At 61.7% G+C, this 16,467-nt stretch overlaps 1 protein-coding gene across 1 annotated transcript in view; it reads left to right on the top strand.

Moving 5' to 3' along the window:
- Window positions 1–8,006, top strand: part of LOC127033085 (uncharacterized) — a 28,906-nt gene extending 20,900 nt beyond the window's left edge. Inside the window, exons 21-30 of the mRNA XM_050920888.1 lie at window positions 2,549–2,663; window positions 3,065–3,195; window positions 3,719–3,924; window positions 5,158–5,355; window positions 5,887–6,015; window positions 6,543–6,731; window positions 6,927–7,100; window positions 7,195–7,354; window positions 7,567–7,703; window positions 7,813–8,006. Of these exons, the coding sequence (XP_050776845.1) occupies window positions 2,549–2,663; window positions 3,065–3,195; window positions 3,719–3,924; window positions 5,158–5,355; window positions 5,887–6,015; window positions 6,543–6,731; window positions 6,927–7,100; window positions 7,195–7,354; window positions 7,567–7,703; window positions 7,813–8,004 (1,631 nt within the window). The 3' untranslated portion in view covers window positions 8,005–8,006. The remainder of the gene's footprint in view (window positions 1–2,548; window positions 2,664–3,064; window positions 3,196–3,718; window positions 3,925–5,157; window positions 5,356–5,886; window positions 6,016–6,542; window positions 6,732–6,926; window positions 7,101–7,194; window positions 7,355–7,566; window positions 7,704–7,812) is intronic.
- Window positions 8,007–16,467: the final 8,461 nt, after the last annotated feature.

Below are 16,467 nucleotides of genomic sequence, written 5' to 3'. Positions count from 1 at the left end.
CCTTGAATGGGGTCCCGCCCACGCCCATCAGGGTCAGGTAGGTGTCGGGCACCATCCGATCTGAGGCCACCACCTCGGGCCGGGCCAGCGTCACCTCTGCGCCCGTGTCCCAGTACCCAGTGACCTTCCTCCCATCCACTTCCAGGGAAACAATGCACTCTTTCCGGAGGGGCAGCCCCGCACCCACCCGGTAAACCAAAAACCCGGAACCGGGAGCATCCATAGGTGGTATGTTGCCAACCCCCCTTTCCTGGGAATGTAGCCCCTCCTCCGATTGGGTTTTTACCCAGTCCACCCTCTGCGGGTTGGGTCTGCTTGGTCTGTCCCTGAGCTTGGGGCACTGGGCCCGTATGTGACCTCGTTGGCCACAGCGATAGCAGCCCATATCTCGTGGGTCCCCTTGAGTGGATCGGAGGGACCTGCCGCTGGATGTTCCCCTTTTGGGGGGGTTCTCCATAGGCCCCCTTTGGGAGGTTCCATGTTGACACTCTCTCTGCGTTGAGGCAGGCCTGCTCCTTCGAGACTCCTCCCTGCCATCCCCTGCCCGACTGTCCACAAATTGGTCGGCCAGCTGGCCTGCATGCTGCGGGTTCTCCGGCTTCTGGTCCATCAACCACAGCCTCAGGTCGGACGGGCACTGCTCGTACAGGTGCTCCAGTATGAATAGGTCAAGCAGGTCCTCTTTAGTTTGGGCCCCAGCTGTCCACTTGCAGGCATACCCCTGCGCCCGGTTGACCAGTTGTAGGTATGTGACCTCACGGGTTTTACGCTGGCTCCGGAACTTTTTCCGGTACATCTCAGGAGTCAGCCCAAACTCACGGAGCAGGGCCTGTTTGAACAGTTCGTAGTCCCCTGCCTCCGCCCCTTTCAGTCGGCTGTACACCTCCACGGCTGTGGAGTCCAGTAAGGGGGTGAGAACTGCGATCCTGTCTGCAGGGTCAACCCTGTGCAGCTCGCAGGCATTCTCAAAGGCCGTCAGGAAGGTATCTATGTCCTCCCCCTCCTTACGCCGGGGCAGCAAGTGCTTATCAAAGCTCTTTGTAGGCTTGGGTCCCCCCTCACTCACCGCAGCCGGAGCCTCACTGCTCCTCAGCCGGGCCAGGTCCAGCTCATGTTTACGCTGTTTCTCCTTCTCCTCCCACTCACGCTGGCGCTGGTTCTCCTCATGTTTACGCTGGTTCTCCTTCTCCTCCCACTCACGCTGGCGCTGGTTCTCCTCATGTTTACGCTGGTTCTCCTCATGTTTACGCTGGTTCTCCTCATGTTCACGCTGTTTCGCCTTCTCCTCCAGCTCTCGCCTCTTTAACTCGAGCTCCCCCCGTCTCAGCTCCCTTTCATATTCCAGCCGCATCCGCTCCACGGATGCCGAGCGTTGCCGGGAGGATCCCCTGCTGGCCGGGGGTGTCACGGTGCCCTCGGTATACACTGGGCTCCTCCCCGCCCTTCCTCTACGCCTAGGAAGGGGGGGTCTCGGGAAGCCCTCGTCCGCCGGCTGACCACTCCCAGCGGGGACAGACACTGGTGCCTGCGCTGCATCTGCTCGGCTGCTTCCCTCAGAGACAGGGCTCCGTTCATTCATGCGGTCTCCCTCCTCCAGCTGGGCAATCAGCTGGTCCTTTGTGCGTCTCCCTGGGTGCAGCCCCCTCTGCTTGCACAGCTCCACCAGGTCACACTTGCGCCGCTTGGCATACATCTTCCTGCTGGCCACTCACAGGCCGGGGTGCTCGCCGCTCCCCACGGTTTCCAGGGGGACCCCTAGTGCACCAGCCCTTCTTGAGGTCACCACCTCACTGCCAGGGTCGAGCTGCAGACTCCTCCGCCCCTGGGACCGCTCGCTGCAATCCCCCGGGGGACCCTGTTACTGCAAAGTCCTTCTCACTGGGCACACACTCCCAGGGGCTAACCACCCCTTCGTTTTACTGCTCCCCAGTCACTTACTGCAGGAAGCGCCGTCCACGGGGTGCAGTATATCCCACCGCTGCCACCAGTTGTCACGGAGTGTGGGGGAGTCCGGCCCTGCACCCCTCTTCCTGGGACCCACAGTGACTCTCAGCCAGCCAGTAAAACAGAAGGTTTATTGGACAACAGGAACACAGGTTACAGCAGAGCTTGCAGGCACAGTCAGGACCCCTCCACCGAGTCCTTCTGGGCTTTCAGGGTGCTTGGATCCTAGCTAGGATCCCCTGAATTCCGCCCACACAGCCCCAAGCCCCAACTCAAACTGCCTCCCTCCTGCCACTCCCTTCCTTTGTCCCCTTCCCGGGCAAAGGTGTTGACCTTTCCCCTCCCTTACCTAGCTCAGGTTACAGGCTCTGGCATCGTCCATCCCCTAAAGTCCTCCCCTGCTCTCCCACTCCCCACACAGACAGTCCCTACTGCATCACAGCCAGCAGTTTGCGAAGGGCTCAGCGTGTGAGTCTCAGTTTTTGGGTGGCAGGGTGGGATGTTGCATGAGAGAATCTCCTGCTGGAGGATTCCTCTCCCTGAGGATCCAAGGAGACTCCCCCGCACAGGATGGCCCCTCTCTCACCCCCCGTCTCTGTGGCAGGTGAGACGTTCATCCCCTACTACACGGGACGTGTCATCGACATCCTGGGCAGTGCCTATGACCCCAACGCCTTCGCCACCGCCATCGTCCTCATGTCCCTGGCCTCCTTTGGCAGGTGAGACCCCCCAGTGCCCCTGTGGGACCCCCAGCCCCAGGGAGACCCCCCCAGAACCCCAGGAAAGCCCCATCACCTTTCCACTGCCACCCAGGACCCAGCCCTTGGAAGAAACCCTTCAGCCTTTGCTGATCCACAGCCTCTGACCCTCTCCCATGACACCCCAGCCCTGAGGAGACCTCTGCTGCTCCCAAACCCCAATCCTAACACAGGTTTCCCCCCACCTCACATGCTGCTCCCCCCATGGGATCCGAACCCTGCCCTCGGGTTTCCCAACCCAATGGGGTGGGGGCCGTGCTAGGCAAAGTGGGAGGATGGTGTATCTGGAACGGGCTCTGTATGAGGTGCTGGTTCCAGCGGTGGGATCAGTCTGCCCCATGTCTGTCTGTCCCCTCCCCCAGCTCCCTGGCCGCCGGCTGCCGTGGGGGGCTCTTCATGTTCACGTTCTCCCGGCTCAACATCCGCACCCGGTGCCAGCTCTTCTCCTCCCTGGTGCGCCAGGACCTGGCCTTCTTCCAGCAGGTCAAAACAGGTGGGTCCTCCCCCAGTGAGGCCCTCCTGCTTCTGCAACCCCAGCATCTACCCTATTGGCACCCCCCCTCCCCACCTCTGCCCCAACCCCCAGCCTCTGCTGCACCCCTACAGCCCAGCTCCCACATCCCCTGTATCGACATCGTCTTCCCCTCAGCATCTTCCCCCAGCCCTGCCCCGGCACCCTCCCAACACCCCCATGGCATCCCCTCTCCCTCAGCCCCCAACATCGCCCTCCCATTCTCCCCAACACTCCTCCCCCCAGCACTCCCCCTGCCCCAGTCTCCCTCTATCAGTGGGGCAACCTCTCCTCCCCCCAGCACTCCCCCTGCCCCAGTATCCCTCTATCAGTGGGGCAGCCTCTCCTCCCCCCAGGTCTGGACATTAACAAGGTCCTTGTTGCTGGCTGCAGCATTAAATGGCCCAGTGCAGCCCCACAGCCCCCATTCCTACCCTGCCCCCCCACGAGCTCCAGGCCTCCTGGGGCAGATCCTTCTCTCACTGTGTCCCCTCTCCCCCTCCAGGGGACCTGACCTCGCGCCTCTCCAAGGACATCACCATGATGAGCCGCTCGGTGCCGGCCAACGCCAACATCTTCCTGCGCAGCCTGGTGAAGGCGCTGGGGCTGTACGGCTTCATGCTGGGGCTGTCCTGGCGCCTGACGCTGCTCACGCTGCTCGAGACCCCCCTCACCATGGCCGCCCAGAACCTCTACAATGCCCGACACAAGGTACAGGTCTGGGGAGACCACCCCTTACCGTCCTGATCCTGGGGAGACGCCCTCCTCCCAGGATCTGGTGTCCCAGACCCCCAGCGCAGGGGGGCAGTCCCTTTATGAAGTTCCCTTCTCTGATCCCTGAGAGGGTCGCCCTCCAGTGGGGTGTTTCTGAAGGGTCCTGCAGGGCTGTTCTCCCCCCAGTGCTGTCCAGGGTTGTTATCGGATCTGGGGGGGAAGTTGGACCCCAGCTGGTTAGTCTGCAGGTGACACCGTGATGGGGACGGTCAGTCACACACAGTGAGCAGGGTCCTTGGTGAGCTGGGCCCATTCAAACAGAACTGTGAGCTCCCTGGGGCAGGGCCCATCGTTCTGTTCTGTGTTTGTACAGTGCCTAGCGCAGTGGGCAGCTGGGCCAGGACGGCTGCAGGGCCCTATTGTAATACAGATCACACAGCCAAGTGCCAGGTCAGACACCGCGGAGCCAGTGATGCGGGTTACACTGGATTGGGCTGGGGGCTCCATCCTAGGAAGCAGTGACTGGACAGGAGAGAGAGAGGCCACGCGGGATGAGCAGCTCTGTGTGATGCTGTGGTTAGAGGGGGGATGTGACCCTGGGCTATACAAAGCTGCCTTGTAATCTGGAGACTCCAGGAGCTCAGGCTGAGTTATTTAAAGGCATTTAGGTGTCTCTGCACTCAGCCCTGCAAGGCCTGATTGATTCAGGAGCTTGTCTCATTTTCAAAAGGGGTTTAGGCACTTGGGAGCCCAAATCCTCTTGATTGTGCCTAACCCCCTTTTGAACGTGATACTAGGCTCCTAAATCAATCAGGCCTTGCAACGCTGAGTGCAGCGACACCTGACCTCTCCAAACCTGGGCCTCCCGCTACATAGTTTATCCACAGGAAGGTTCAGGGGTAATTTGATCCCAGTCTGTCAGGACCCACACGGGGAGCAGATTTCTGGGAGCAGAGGCTCCATTCTCCCCGACAAAGCAGAACGAGAGGCTGCCTCTGGGAGCAGATGTGAGAAGAATTCAGACTGGAAATGAGGGGCAGATGTTTACCAGGGAGGGGATTAGCCACTGCACCAGCTGACCCAGGGACGGATCGAGATTTGAGAATCTCCTCAGAGCTCCACACCAGGCGGGTTATGGGGCTGGATGCTGGGGGCGATTCACTGGCCACGGCTATGCAGGAGTCCAGGCATGATGGGCGGGCTGTGACATCTCTGACCCCACGCCCCCAGGCCATGCTGAAGGCGATCCAGGACTCCATGGCGCGCTCCGCCGAGGTCGTGCGCGAGTCGGTTTCCTCCATCGAGACCGTGCGCAGCTTCGCCACCGAGGAGGAGGAGTCGCGGCGCTACGAGGCGGCGCTCGCCGAGACCCACCGGCTGAAGAACCGCCGCGACCTGGAGAGGGCACTCTACCTGCTCTTCCGCCGGGTGAGCCGGGAGGGGGACCCAAGTGTCTTGAGGAGGCACCTGGGGGCGGGGGAAGAGACCTAGGTGTCTGGGGGAGGTAGTTCTGGATCTGAAGGGGGAGCTGGGGAGGAGACCCGGGGAGGGGACCCAGGCATCCGGGGAAAATAGGCATGATTTGACAGGGGAGCCAGTGAGAGGGGACCCAGGCCCCCGGGGATGGTAGCTGATTATTCAGGGACAGGTGTCCAGGGAATATGCTTTGTGACTCAGTGGGAGAGGGAACCCAGGCATCTGGGCATGGCAGTTCCTGATGCAGTGGATTAGCTGGAGAACAAGGGACCCAGGCGTCCGGGGATGGCAGGTTCACGGTCTGACATGAGCTGGGGAGCAGGGCATTTTGCAAGCAGATGGGTGGGGGGAGGGGGACCCAGGCATCTGAGGGAGCTGCTGGTCATGCAGCCAGTTGGCAGGGGAGTGCGGGATGCTGATTTCAGGCTTGGGGCAGCCCCCTGCCCTGCTCCCCACTTGACTCTGTCTCCTTCCCCCCTCCAGCTGCTGCAGCTGGCCATGCAGGTGCTGATGCTGTACTGCGGGCACCAGCAGATCCGCGCCGGGCTCCTGACCAAGGGCAGCCTGGTCTCCTTCATCCTCTACCAGGGGGACGTGGGCAGCTATGTGCAGGTGAGGGGCCCTGCGCCAGGGACGGGGCCGTACTAGGGTCACAGCGACTGGTCCGTCATCCTCTGCGCATCCGTCCATCCTCACTCCCAACCACCCATCCATCCGTCCCCGCATTCCCCCAGCATCCATCCATCTACCACTCCACACCCCACCCTTCCATCCCTCCACACAGCTGAGTCTGGCTCTGTGCATCCAGCCCTGCCTCATCCATCTGTCTCCCTGTCTCTGGGGATGTCTACACGACAGACTCTGCCAGCGTAACTACGGCAGCGTAGTGATGCCAGTGTAGACACAGCCTGCGCCGATGGAAGGGGTTTCTCCATCGCTGTGGGAACTCCACCTCCCTGAACGCTGGTAGGTACATTGACAGAACCAACCGTCCCTCGGCCTAGCTGGGTCTGCACCGGCGTTTTGTCACCATAGCTACAGTGGCTGGGGAGTTTCACACCCCTGACTGTTAGCTGGCTGTGTTGACCTAACTTTTAAGTGTGGGCCGGGCCTCTGACTCGCTCTCCCCCCCGCCCCAGACCCTGGTGTACATGTACGGGGACCTGCTGAGCAACGTGGGGGCGGCGGAGAAGGTGTTTGAGTACCTGGACCGGGAGCCAGCTGTGCGCACCGACGGGACGCGGGCGCCGGAGTCGCTGCAGGGACACGTCTCCTTCCGCAACGTCTCCTTCTCCTACCCCTCCCGCCCGGACCACCAGGTCCTAAAGGTACCTACAGCGAGGCGGCTACACCCTACCCCCAGCTCATAGCCCCTGGGGAGGGGATCCACAGCTCCAGCCCCTTCCCCCGGGGTGGGGATCTCCCAGCCCCAGGCCCTTCCCCCGGGGATGGGATCCCCCTGGCTCCCAGCCCCTGTGATCCCCCATGTGACAGGCACTTTGATACTCTCCCCACTGTCCCAGGCCGTGTCCTTCGAGCTGCGCCCCGGGGAAGTGACGGCGCTGGTGGGGCTGAACGGCAGTGGGAAGAGCACGTGTGTGGGGCTGCTGGAGCGGTTCTACGAGCCCCAGGCCGGGGAGATCCTGCTGGACGGGGCTCCCCTCCGGGAGTACGAGCACCGGTACCTGCACCGCCAGGTGAAGGCAGTGGGGGGCAGGGGCAGGGCTGCTGCTCACTGGGTGTGACATGTTGGGGGTCTCAGCCCCTAACGCTGCCCCCTCTCGCTGGCAGGTGGCCCTGGTGGGGCAGGAGCCCGTCCTCTTCTCCGGTTCCATCCGGGAGAACATCGCCTACGGGCTGGGGGGCTGCGGGGAGGAGCAGGTCACCAGGGCGGCCAGAGCGGCCCACGCCTCTGGGTTCATTGCGGAGCTGGACAGCGGCTTTGAGACAGGTGAGTCACCACCACCCACGCTGCAAGGGCTTCTGGGAAAGGTCCTCTGCTGTAACCACTAGGCTCCCCTCCCCTCCCAGAGCCAAGGAGAGAACCCAGGAGTCCTGGCTCCCAGCCCCCCTGCTCTAACCCACGAGCCCCCACACCCCTCCCAGAGCTGGGGAGAGAACCCAGGAGTCCTGACCCCTCCCTCTCTCTCTAACCCCCTGCAGATGTGGGGGAGAAGGGTGGGCAGCTCTCAGCTGGGCAGAAGCAGCGGATCGCCATCGCCCGGGCGTTGATCCGCCAGCCGGCCGTGCTGATCCTGGACGAAGCCACCAGTGCGCTGGACGCGGAGAGCGAATGCGCGGTGAGTGGTGGGGGCGGTGGGATCCGAACTCCGAGCCTGGACAGCCTGAGTGTCTCTGGTCTGCGTTGGATGCGGATGGATCCTAACGCAGCTCTGCTCCTCCCCCTAGATCCGCCAGTCGGTGCTGAGCCGGGGGCCCCGGACGGTGCTGGTAATCGCCCACCGCATGCAGACGGTGGAGGACGCTGACCGGATCATGGTGCTGGAGGGCGGGGCCGTGGCCGAGGAGGGGACGCACGCCGAGCTGATGGGGCGCAAGGGGCCCTACTACAGACTGGTGCAGAGAGACCTCGCCGAGTAACCCCCCCCAGCACCAGCCTGACGACCCGTCCCCTCCTCCCCCCGGCACAGGGTGACATGGAACATACTGACAGTGTCTGATTAGTGTATGATGTCGGGTCACTGGCTTTATCGTCTGCGTTAGGGTGTCAGTTCTGCGCAGGGAGTCCTGGGGGGGGGCAGGCGTGTTCGACTGCCTGAGTGCGAGAAGAGTGGTTTGTAAAATACATTAACGAGGTGAAACATCCGACCGGCGTCTGTGACGGTCTCTGGCTGGAAACGCCGTCGCTGGTCTCCTGGCCCAGCCCAGGGCTGCAGCGTTCGCTCAATGGAACTGTCCATGGCTCTAACGCCCCACAGAACCAGTCGTGTTTAACGAAGGTCGTGGCCTCCCGGTCAGGCTGGTGCTCTGCGACCCGCCCGGAGCGCTGGGAATTGTGGGTCGGCGTGTGGCTGGGGCTTGGCCAGGGCAGTGCCAGCGCACGGCTGTGGAGAGCCAACAGGAGGCGCTCCAGGCTCCGAGCGGGTGGGTCTGTCACACAGTAACAGCAGCCGCTGTCTGTCAGCACCGGGGCCGGTGTCACTCCGGTTTCTGTCCCAGGCTGGCGGAGCAGAGCTGATCCCGGGAGGGGCTGCAGGCTCCGAGCGGGTGGGTCTGTCAGCACCGGGGCCGGTGTCACTCCGGTTTCTATCCCAGGCTGGCGGAGCAGAGCTGATCCCGGGAGGGGCTGCAGGCTCCAAGCGGGTGGGTCTGTCAGCACCGGGGCCGGTGTCACTCCAGTTTCTATCCCAGGCTGGCGGAGCAGAGCTGATCCCGGGAGGGGCTGCAGGCTCCGAGCGGGTGGGTCTGTCAGCACCGGGCGGTGTCACTCCGGTTTCTATCCCAGGCTGGCGGAGCAGAGCTGATCCCGGGAGGGGCTGCAGGCTCCAAGCGGGTGGGTCTGTCAGCACCGGGGTCGGTGTCACTCCGGTTTCTATCCCAGGCTGGTGGAGCAGAGCTGATCCCGGGAAGGGCTGCAGGCTCCGAGCGGGTGGGTCTGTCAGCACCGGGGTCGGTGTCACTCCGGTTTCTATCCCAGGCTGGTGGAGCAGAGCTGATCCCGGGAGGGGCTGCAGGCTCCGAGCGGGTGGGTCTGTCAGCACCGGGGCCGGTGTCACTCCGGTTTCTATCCCAGGCTGGCGGAGCAGAGCTGATCCCGGGAGGGGCTGCAGGCTCCGAGCGGGTGGGTCTGTCAGCACCGGGGCCGGTGTCACTCCGGTTTCTATCCCAGGCTGGCGGAGCAGAGCTGATCCCGGGAGGGGCTGCAGGCTCCGAGCGGGTGGGTCTGTCAGCACCGGGGCCGGTGTCACTCCGGTTTCTATCCCAGGCTGGCGGAGCAGAGCTGATCCCGGGAGGGGCTGCAGGCTCCGAGCGGGTGGGTCTGTCAGCACCGGGGCCGGTGTCACTCCGGTTTCCATCCCAGGCTGGCGGAGCAGAGCTGATCCCGGGAGGGGCTGCAGGCTCCGAGCGGGTGGGTCTGTCAGCACCGGGGTCGGTGTCACTCCGGTTTCTATCCCAGGCTGGCGGAGCAGAGCTGATCCTGGGAGGGGCTGCAGGCTCCGAGCGGGTGGGTCTGTCAGCACCGGGGCTGGTGTCACTCCGGTTTCTATCCCAGGCTGGCGGAGCAGAGCTGATCCCGGGAGGGGCTGCAGGCCGGCAGGGGGTCACTGGTCACAGATACTGAAATGTCAGACAGGCCTGAGCGCCTGGGGGCCGGGGGTGAGACAGGCTGTTAACGATGGCGGCTGTGGGAACATTGACCGTCTCTGTGCTCAATAAAACTTAACAAGGCGAATGGAAACTCTCCGCTCTCTGGGAAGCGGGTCAGTGTCACTGTGGTGCAGTAGGGACTGTCTGTGTGGGGGTGGGAGAGCCGGGGGTGACTTTAGGTGAGGGACAGGACCTAGGCCTGTAACCTGAACCAGGAAGGAGGGTCAGCCCCTTTGCCCGGGAAGCTGGACAAAGGAAGGGGCCAGCTGTAGGGAGTTAGTTCAGTTTCGGTTTTGGGCTGGGTAGTCAGAATTCAGGGAATCCCAAGCTGGGGTCTACGCTCCCTGAACCCCCAGAAGGATTTGATTGAGGGGTCCTGGTTGGGCCTCCAAGCTCTGCTGTAACCTGCGTTCCTGTTGTCCAATAAACCTTCTGTTTTACTGGCTGGCTGAGAGTCACTGTGGGTCCCAGGAAAAGGGGTGCAGGGCTGGACTCCCCCATTCCCGTCACTATCTCCAGGGGGGGAAACTGAGGCAGAGTAACAGGGGAGTGATTGTGTCAAAATTAGACAGCAAGTGAGTGGAGTCCCAGCTCCCAGCCTTCCCTCCCATAACCCACTAGCCCCCTCTCCCCTCCCAGAGCTGGGGAGAGAACCCAGGAGTCCTGGCTCCCAACCTCCCCCTGCTCTAACCAATAACAATTCTCTCCTGAACCTTTGTGGACTAAGCTGGCAGAACCAGCACTGCCTCCTGCTGCGCTGGGTGAGGTCGCTGAAGGAGGGGGGAGCAGGAGGGACAGATTTGGGGTGTGGGGTGCAGTGTTTGTAGAACTGGCTCTCATACCAGCCCTGCTCTGGAGGACGGGCTTGTTGCTCTGTAACAGCAGTGTGGGTGCTGGGGTTCTTCGAGTGATTGCTCAGATCCATTCCAGTTAGGTGTGCGCGCCGCGTGCACGTTCGTCGGAGAAACTTTTACCCTAGCAACCCAGGCGGGTCGGCTGGGCACCCCCTGGAGTGGCGCCGCTGTGGCGCCCAATATATATCCCAGCCGCCCTGGTCACCCTTCAGTTCCTTCTTACCGCCCGTGTCGGTCGTTGGAACTGTGGAGCGCGGCCTCGCTGACCTCCACACTCCCTAGCAGCTCATTTCGCTATCGTTGTATATAGTAGTTATAGTTATTATTGTACATATATATAGTTGTTAGTCAGTCAGTTATCTAGTGTTGTTAGTGTAGTTTTAGTTGTAGTTGAGGGGATCGGGGGTACCCCCCCCCTTCCCCGCACCGGGAGCCGGAGCTCATGCCCGGCTCATCGGGCTTCAAGCAGTGCTCGGCTTGTCACAAGCCCTGCCAGTTGGAGACCCCCATGACTCCTGCTTGAAGTGCTTCGGGGAGTCGCACTTATCGGCCAAGTGCTCGATCTGTAAGTCCTTTAAGCCGAGAACCAAGAAGGAGTGGGACATTAGATTGAGACAGCTCCTCATGGAAGCGGCCCTGACACCTTCGCCCTCGGCACCGAGCACAAGTCAGCCGGTAAGCAAGGGCACCGCCACGGCACCGAGTGCTACCACCAGAAAACCGGCACGGAAACCGGCCCAGAGCCGCTCCCTCTCCCCGAAGGCGAAGGCGCAGATCCTTTTGCCATCAACCGCCCCACAATCAGAGCCTGCGCAAAAAGCGGATCGCCCGACACCGACACCTGCCGCGGCACCGTCTAAGCCGGTACCATTGACTCCAACCCCGCGAGGGCCGTTGAGTCCGGCACCTGGCAGCTGCCCGGTGCACACCGTGGTAGAGCTGGCTTCACCCTCTACCCCGGAGGCGTTTGCTGCAGCGAGAGAGCTAATCGCCATCACCGAGGCTCCGTTGCCCTTACCCCTGGCACCGCCGGTGCGGGTACTATGCTCTATGGGCAAACCGACCCTGACCAGACCAGCTTCGGTCAGTGTGGCAGACCGGCACCGCTCCAGATCGCGGTCCCACGAACGCTCGGCATCGAGGCGCCACTCAGGCTTGCGACGTCGATCTCGATCCTGGCACCGGTCAGACTACCGGCACCGATCACCCCGGCACCGGTCAGGCTCCCGGCAGCGTTCACCTCGGTACCGTTCACGCTGTCGGCACCGGTCAGGCTCCCGGCGCCGGTCGACGTCCAGAGCGTCAACCCGGTACTCCCGGCACCGCTCCAGCTCACGGCACAGCAGTGGGCGCCGCACCTCCAGGAGCAGATCTAGACAAAGACACTCGAGATCCCAGTCGACCTCCCGGCACCGAGCCGGTCGCAGGTCCCGGTCTCGCTCCCAACACCGATACCGACACTGGTCACCACTATCCAGAGGTGTGAGGTCTGTCGGTACCTCGGCACCGACTTTCGCCGCTCCACCGTGGCCATCTAGAGGCACGTCAGCATCCTCCCAGGCGGGTAGCTATTACGAACGGGACCAGGACCCCAAAGTACCGCTGGGAGTGTTCCAAGACCCCCACCTGCAGGACGCAGGTGCCCAACAGTGGGGTTTTTGGACACCCTGGGCTTACCATCAGGCCCAGGGTGCCCTCGTGCCTCAGACACGTTCTACCGCCTCAGAACATCGGGTGCCGAAGGCCACCGTTTCCCGCCCCCCCGTGGTTGAGTCGGACAATCAGCTGCCTCCGGACTCCCCGGGTCAACACGAGCAGGAACCAGGCCAAGAACAAGAGACCGCGCAGGATACCCTCATCCCCGGAGTATCCTCCTCCTCCTCCTCACCGGATGAGGCAGTGGCTGGGTTGTCAGCGTCGGGACCCCTGCCTATAGACCTCAGGGCCCACCAGGACCTCCTCCGTAGAGTGGCCCTTAATATCAACCTACCGGTGGAGGAGGTCTCAGAGGTTGAGGACCCGGTAGTGAGCATCCTCTCGGCCGATGCACCTACCCGGGTAGCCCTCCCATTCATAAAGACGATCCAGTCTACCACCAAGAACCTGTGGCAGTCACCAGCCTCCATCCCGCCGACAGCTAAGGGAGTGGAGAGGAAGTACATGGTACCCTCTCGGGGGTACGAGTACCTGTATGTCCACCCTCATCCCTCCTCCCTAGTGGCCCAGTCGGTTAATGACAGGGAACGGCATGGCCAGCAGGCACCGGCCCCCAAATCCAAGGAGGCTAGGCGGATGGACCTCATGGGTCGCAAGGTGTACTCAGCTGGAGCCTTGCAACTCCGTGTGGCCAACCAGCAGGGCTTACTGGGGCGTTATAACTACAACATATGGGCGGAGGTGGGTAAGTTCTCCGAACTGCTACCCCAGGACTCACGCCCGGAATTTAACGCGTTCCTGGAAGAGGGTAAGAAGGTGGCCAGGACCTCCCTACAGGCCTCCCTCGACGCGGCTGACTCGGCAGCCAGAACCCTTGCTTCCGGAATAACCATGAGGCGCATCTCATGGCTTCAAGCCTCCACACTACCCCCGGAACTACAATATACAGTCCAGGACCTACCCTTTGACGGGAAAGGGTTGTTCTCGGACAAGACGGACTCCAAATTACAAAACCTGAAGGACAATTGAGTCATCATACGCTCGCTGGGGATGCATACACCTTCCACCCAGCATAGACCCTTCGGGCCCCAAGCACGACGCCCATACTTCCCACCCTGTCAGAGGCAGGACCTCAATAGACGGAGTGGCCGGGGGGGCCGCAGACGCCAATCCAGCTCCCAGGGAGGTCAAAGCCAAGGGCCTTCCAAGGCACCGCCGGACCCCAAGTCTGGCTTTTGAAGGTGCGCCCGGGGACGACATACCAGACTCAAGACAGGATCCTTCCCCTACCTTCTCCAACCGCCTCTCCCACTTCCTCCCGGCGTGGTCCCGGTTAACTTCAGACCGTTGGGTGCTACGCACGGTGAAGCACGGATACCATCTGCAGTTTGCTTCCTTGCCCCCTTCCCGCCCCCCCTTCCCGGTCCCTCTTCAGGGACCCCTCTCACGAGCAAACCCTCCTGCAGGAGGTTCGTTCCCTCCTTGTGGCGGGAACTATAGAGGAAGTACCTCTAGGCGAGAGAGGCAAGGGGTTCTACTCCCGATATTTTCTGATCCCCAAATCCAAGGGAGGTCTCAGACCCATCCTAGACCTGCGGGGCCTCAACAGATGGACGCTCAAGTTGAAGTTCCACATGATCTCCCTGGGAACCATTATCCCATCCCTGGATCCTGGAGACTGGTATGCTGCCCTCAACATGAAGGACGCGTACTTCCATATCGCCATCTTTCCACCGCACAGGAAGTACCTTCGCTTGACGGTCAGACATCAGCACTTCCAGTTCGCAGTCCTACCCTTCGGCCTCTCCACGGCCCCGAGGGTGTTTACCAAGTGCATGGCCGTTGTGGCCGCCCACCTCCGTCGGCGGAACATCCACGTCTTCCCGTACCTCGACGACTGGCTCCTGAAGGGGTCCTCCCAGTCGCAAGTGCGGAGTCATGTCGAGACCGTTACGGACCTATTCTCCCAGCTAGGCCTGCTTCTCAATGCTGAGAAATCCAGCCTGGTCCCCACACAGAGGTTGGACTTCATAGGCGCGACCCTGGACTCTACCCAAGCCAGGGCTTACTTACCTCAACCTCACTTCCAGACGATCGTCGTGATCATATGGAGCTTGCAGGCCTCCCCAATCACCTCAGCTCGCACCTGCCTCACACTACTAGGGCATATGGCTGCATGCACTTACGTGACAAAGCATGCCAGGCTCCGAATGAGGCCCTTCCAAACGTGGCTTCATTCCGTATTCCGCCCAGGCAGGGACCACCTGGATGTGTTGGTGACGGTCCCCCCCCAACCCTCTCCGCTCCCTCGACTGGTGGCTGACCCCATCCCTAGTATGCGCGGGAATGCCGTTCCATCCACAGCAACCGTCGATGACTCTAACAACCGATGCATCATCCCTGGGGTGGGGAGCCCACCTAGAACACATGTGTACCCAGGGCCTCTGGTCGTCCCAGGAGCTGTCACTCCACGTAAATGTCCGGGAGTTGAGGGCAGTCCGCCTCGCCTGTCAGGCGTTTCAGCGACGCCTACACGGCCGTTGTGTTTCCGTACTCACGGACAACACAACGGCCATGTATTATATCAACAAACAGGGGGGAACCCGTTCGTCTCCCCTATGTCAGGAAGCCATTCGACTCTGGGACTTCTGCATAGCCCAGTCGATAGATCTGGTGGCATCCTTCCTCCCAGGGGTCAAGAACACACTGGCGGACAGACTCAGCCGATCCTTCCTCTGCCACGAATGGTCGATCAGGCCAGATGTCATCCATTCCCTCTTCCAGAGGTGGGGCTTTCCCCGCATAGACCTCTTCGCAACCAAGTCCAGCAGGAAGTGCCAGGAGTTTTGCTCCTTTCAGGGTCTCTCTCCCGGGTCGATCACGGACGCATTTCTCCTGCCATGGTCCCGCCAGCTCCTGTATGCCTTCCCTCCGTTCCCTCTGGTGCACAAAGTCCTGTTGAGGCTGCGCAGGGACAAAGCGCGTCTAATCCTGATCGCACCTGCGTGGCCCAGACAGCACTGGTTCACCGCCTTGCTGGACCTGTCTGTGGACCCTCCAATCCCCCTTCCTCTCCACCCAGACCTGATTACGCAGGATCATGGCAGGCTCTGTCACCCAGACCTACAAGCCCTGCACCTCACGGCGTGGCTCCTGCATGGCTGAACACGGCGGAGCTCAGCTGCTCCGCACCGGTCCAGCATATCCTCCTTAACAGCAGGAAGCCTTCCACTCGCTCAACGTACAGGGCCAAGTGGAAGCGCTTCTCTTGCTGGCGTGCTACTCAGGGGGTGAACCCTACGCAGGCCCCGATTCCCACGGTCCTAGACTACCTCTGGTACCTTAAGCAGCAGGGCCTGGCGACATCCTCCTTAAAGGTGCACTTAGCGGCCATATCCGCCTTTTGACCAGGAGAAGGTGGCTGCTCCGTATTTTCCACCCCTTGGTCACCAGATCTGTTAAAGGCTTGGAGCATCTCTACCCCCCTGTACGCTGCCCTGCTCCTACCTGGGACCTTAACTTGGTCCTAAACAGGCTCACGCTCCTGCCATTCGAGCCACTGGCAACTTGCTCGCTCACGTACCTGTCATGGAAGACGGCCTTCTTGGTGGCCATTACATCGGCCAGACGGGTCTCCGAGCTCAGAGCTCTCACAGTCGACCCACCCTACACCGTCTTCCATAAGGACAAAGTGCACCTGCGACCCCACCCGGCGTTCCTCCCTAAGGTTGTTTCTGCCTTCCATACCAACCAGGACATCTTCCTCCCGGTCTTCTTCCCGAGACCACACTCTTCTCGGCGGGAGCAGCAGCTACACTCCTTAGATGTATGTAGAGCGCTCGCTTTCTACATTGAGCAAACAAAGCCGTTCCGGAAGTCTCAGCTGTTTGTGGCGGTCGCAGAACGGATGAGGGGTCAGCCAATCTCCTCTCAGAGGATTTCCTCCTGGGTAACTGCATGCATTGGCGCATGCTATGATCTAGCTCGTGTCCCCTCTGGCCACCTCACGGCACATTCCACGAGAGCGTAGGCGGCGGCGGCAGCCTTCCTGGCGCACGTGCCTATCCAGGAGATATGCCGTGCAGCGACCTGGTCATTGGTCCACACGTTCACCGCGCACTACGCGCTAGTCAGACAATCAAGAGATGACGCGGCATTTGGCGTAGCAGTTCTAAATACCGCCGCATCTCACTCCGACCCCACCGCCTAGGTAAGGCTTGGGAAT

The sequence above is a fragment of the Gopherus flavomarginatus genome, chromosome 12, assembly GCF_025201925.1.
Source record: "Gopherus flavomarginatus isolate rGopFla2 chromosome 12, rGopFla2.mat.asm, whole genome shotgun sequence".
Lineage (NCBI taxonomy): Eukaryota > Metazoa > Chordata > Testudines > Testudinidae > Gopherus > Gopherus flavomarginatus.
This window is presented reverse-complemented; position numbering and strand designations above follow the sequence as displayed.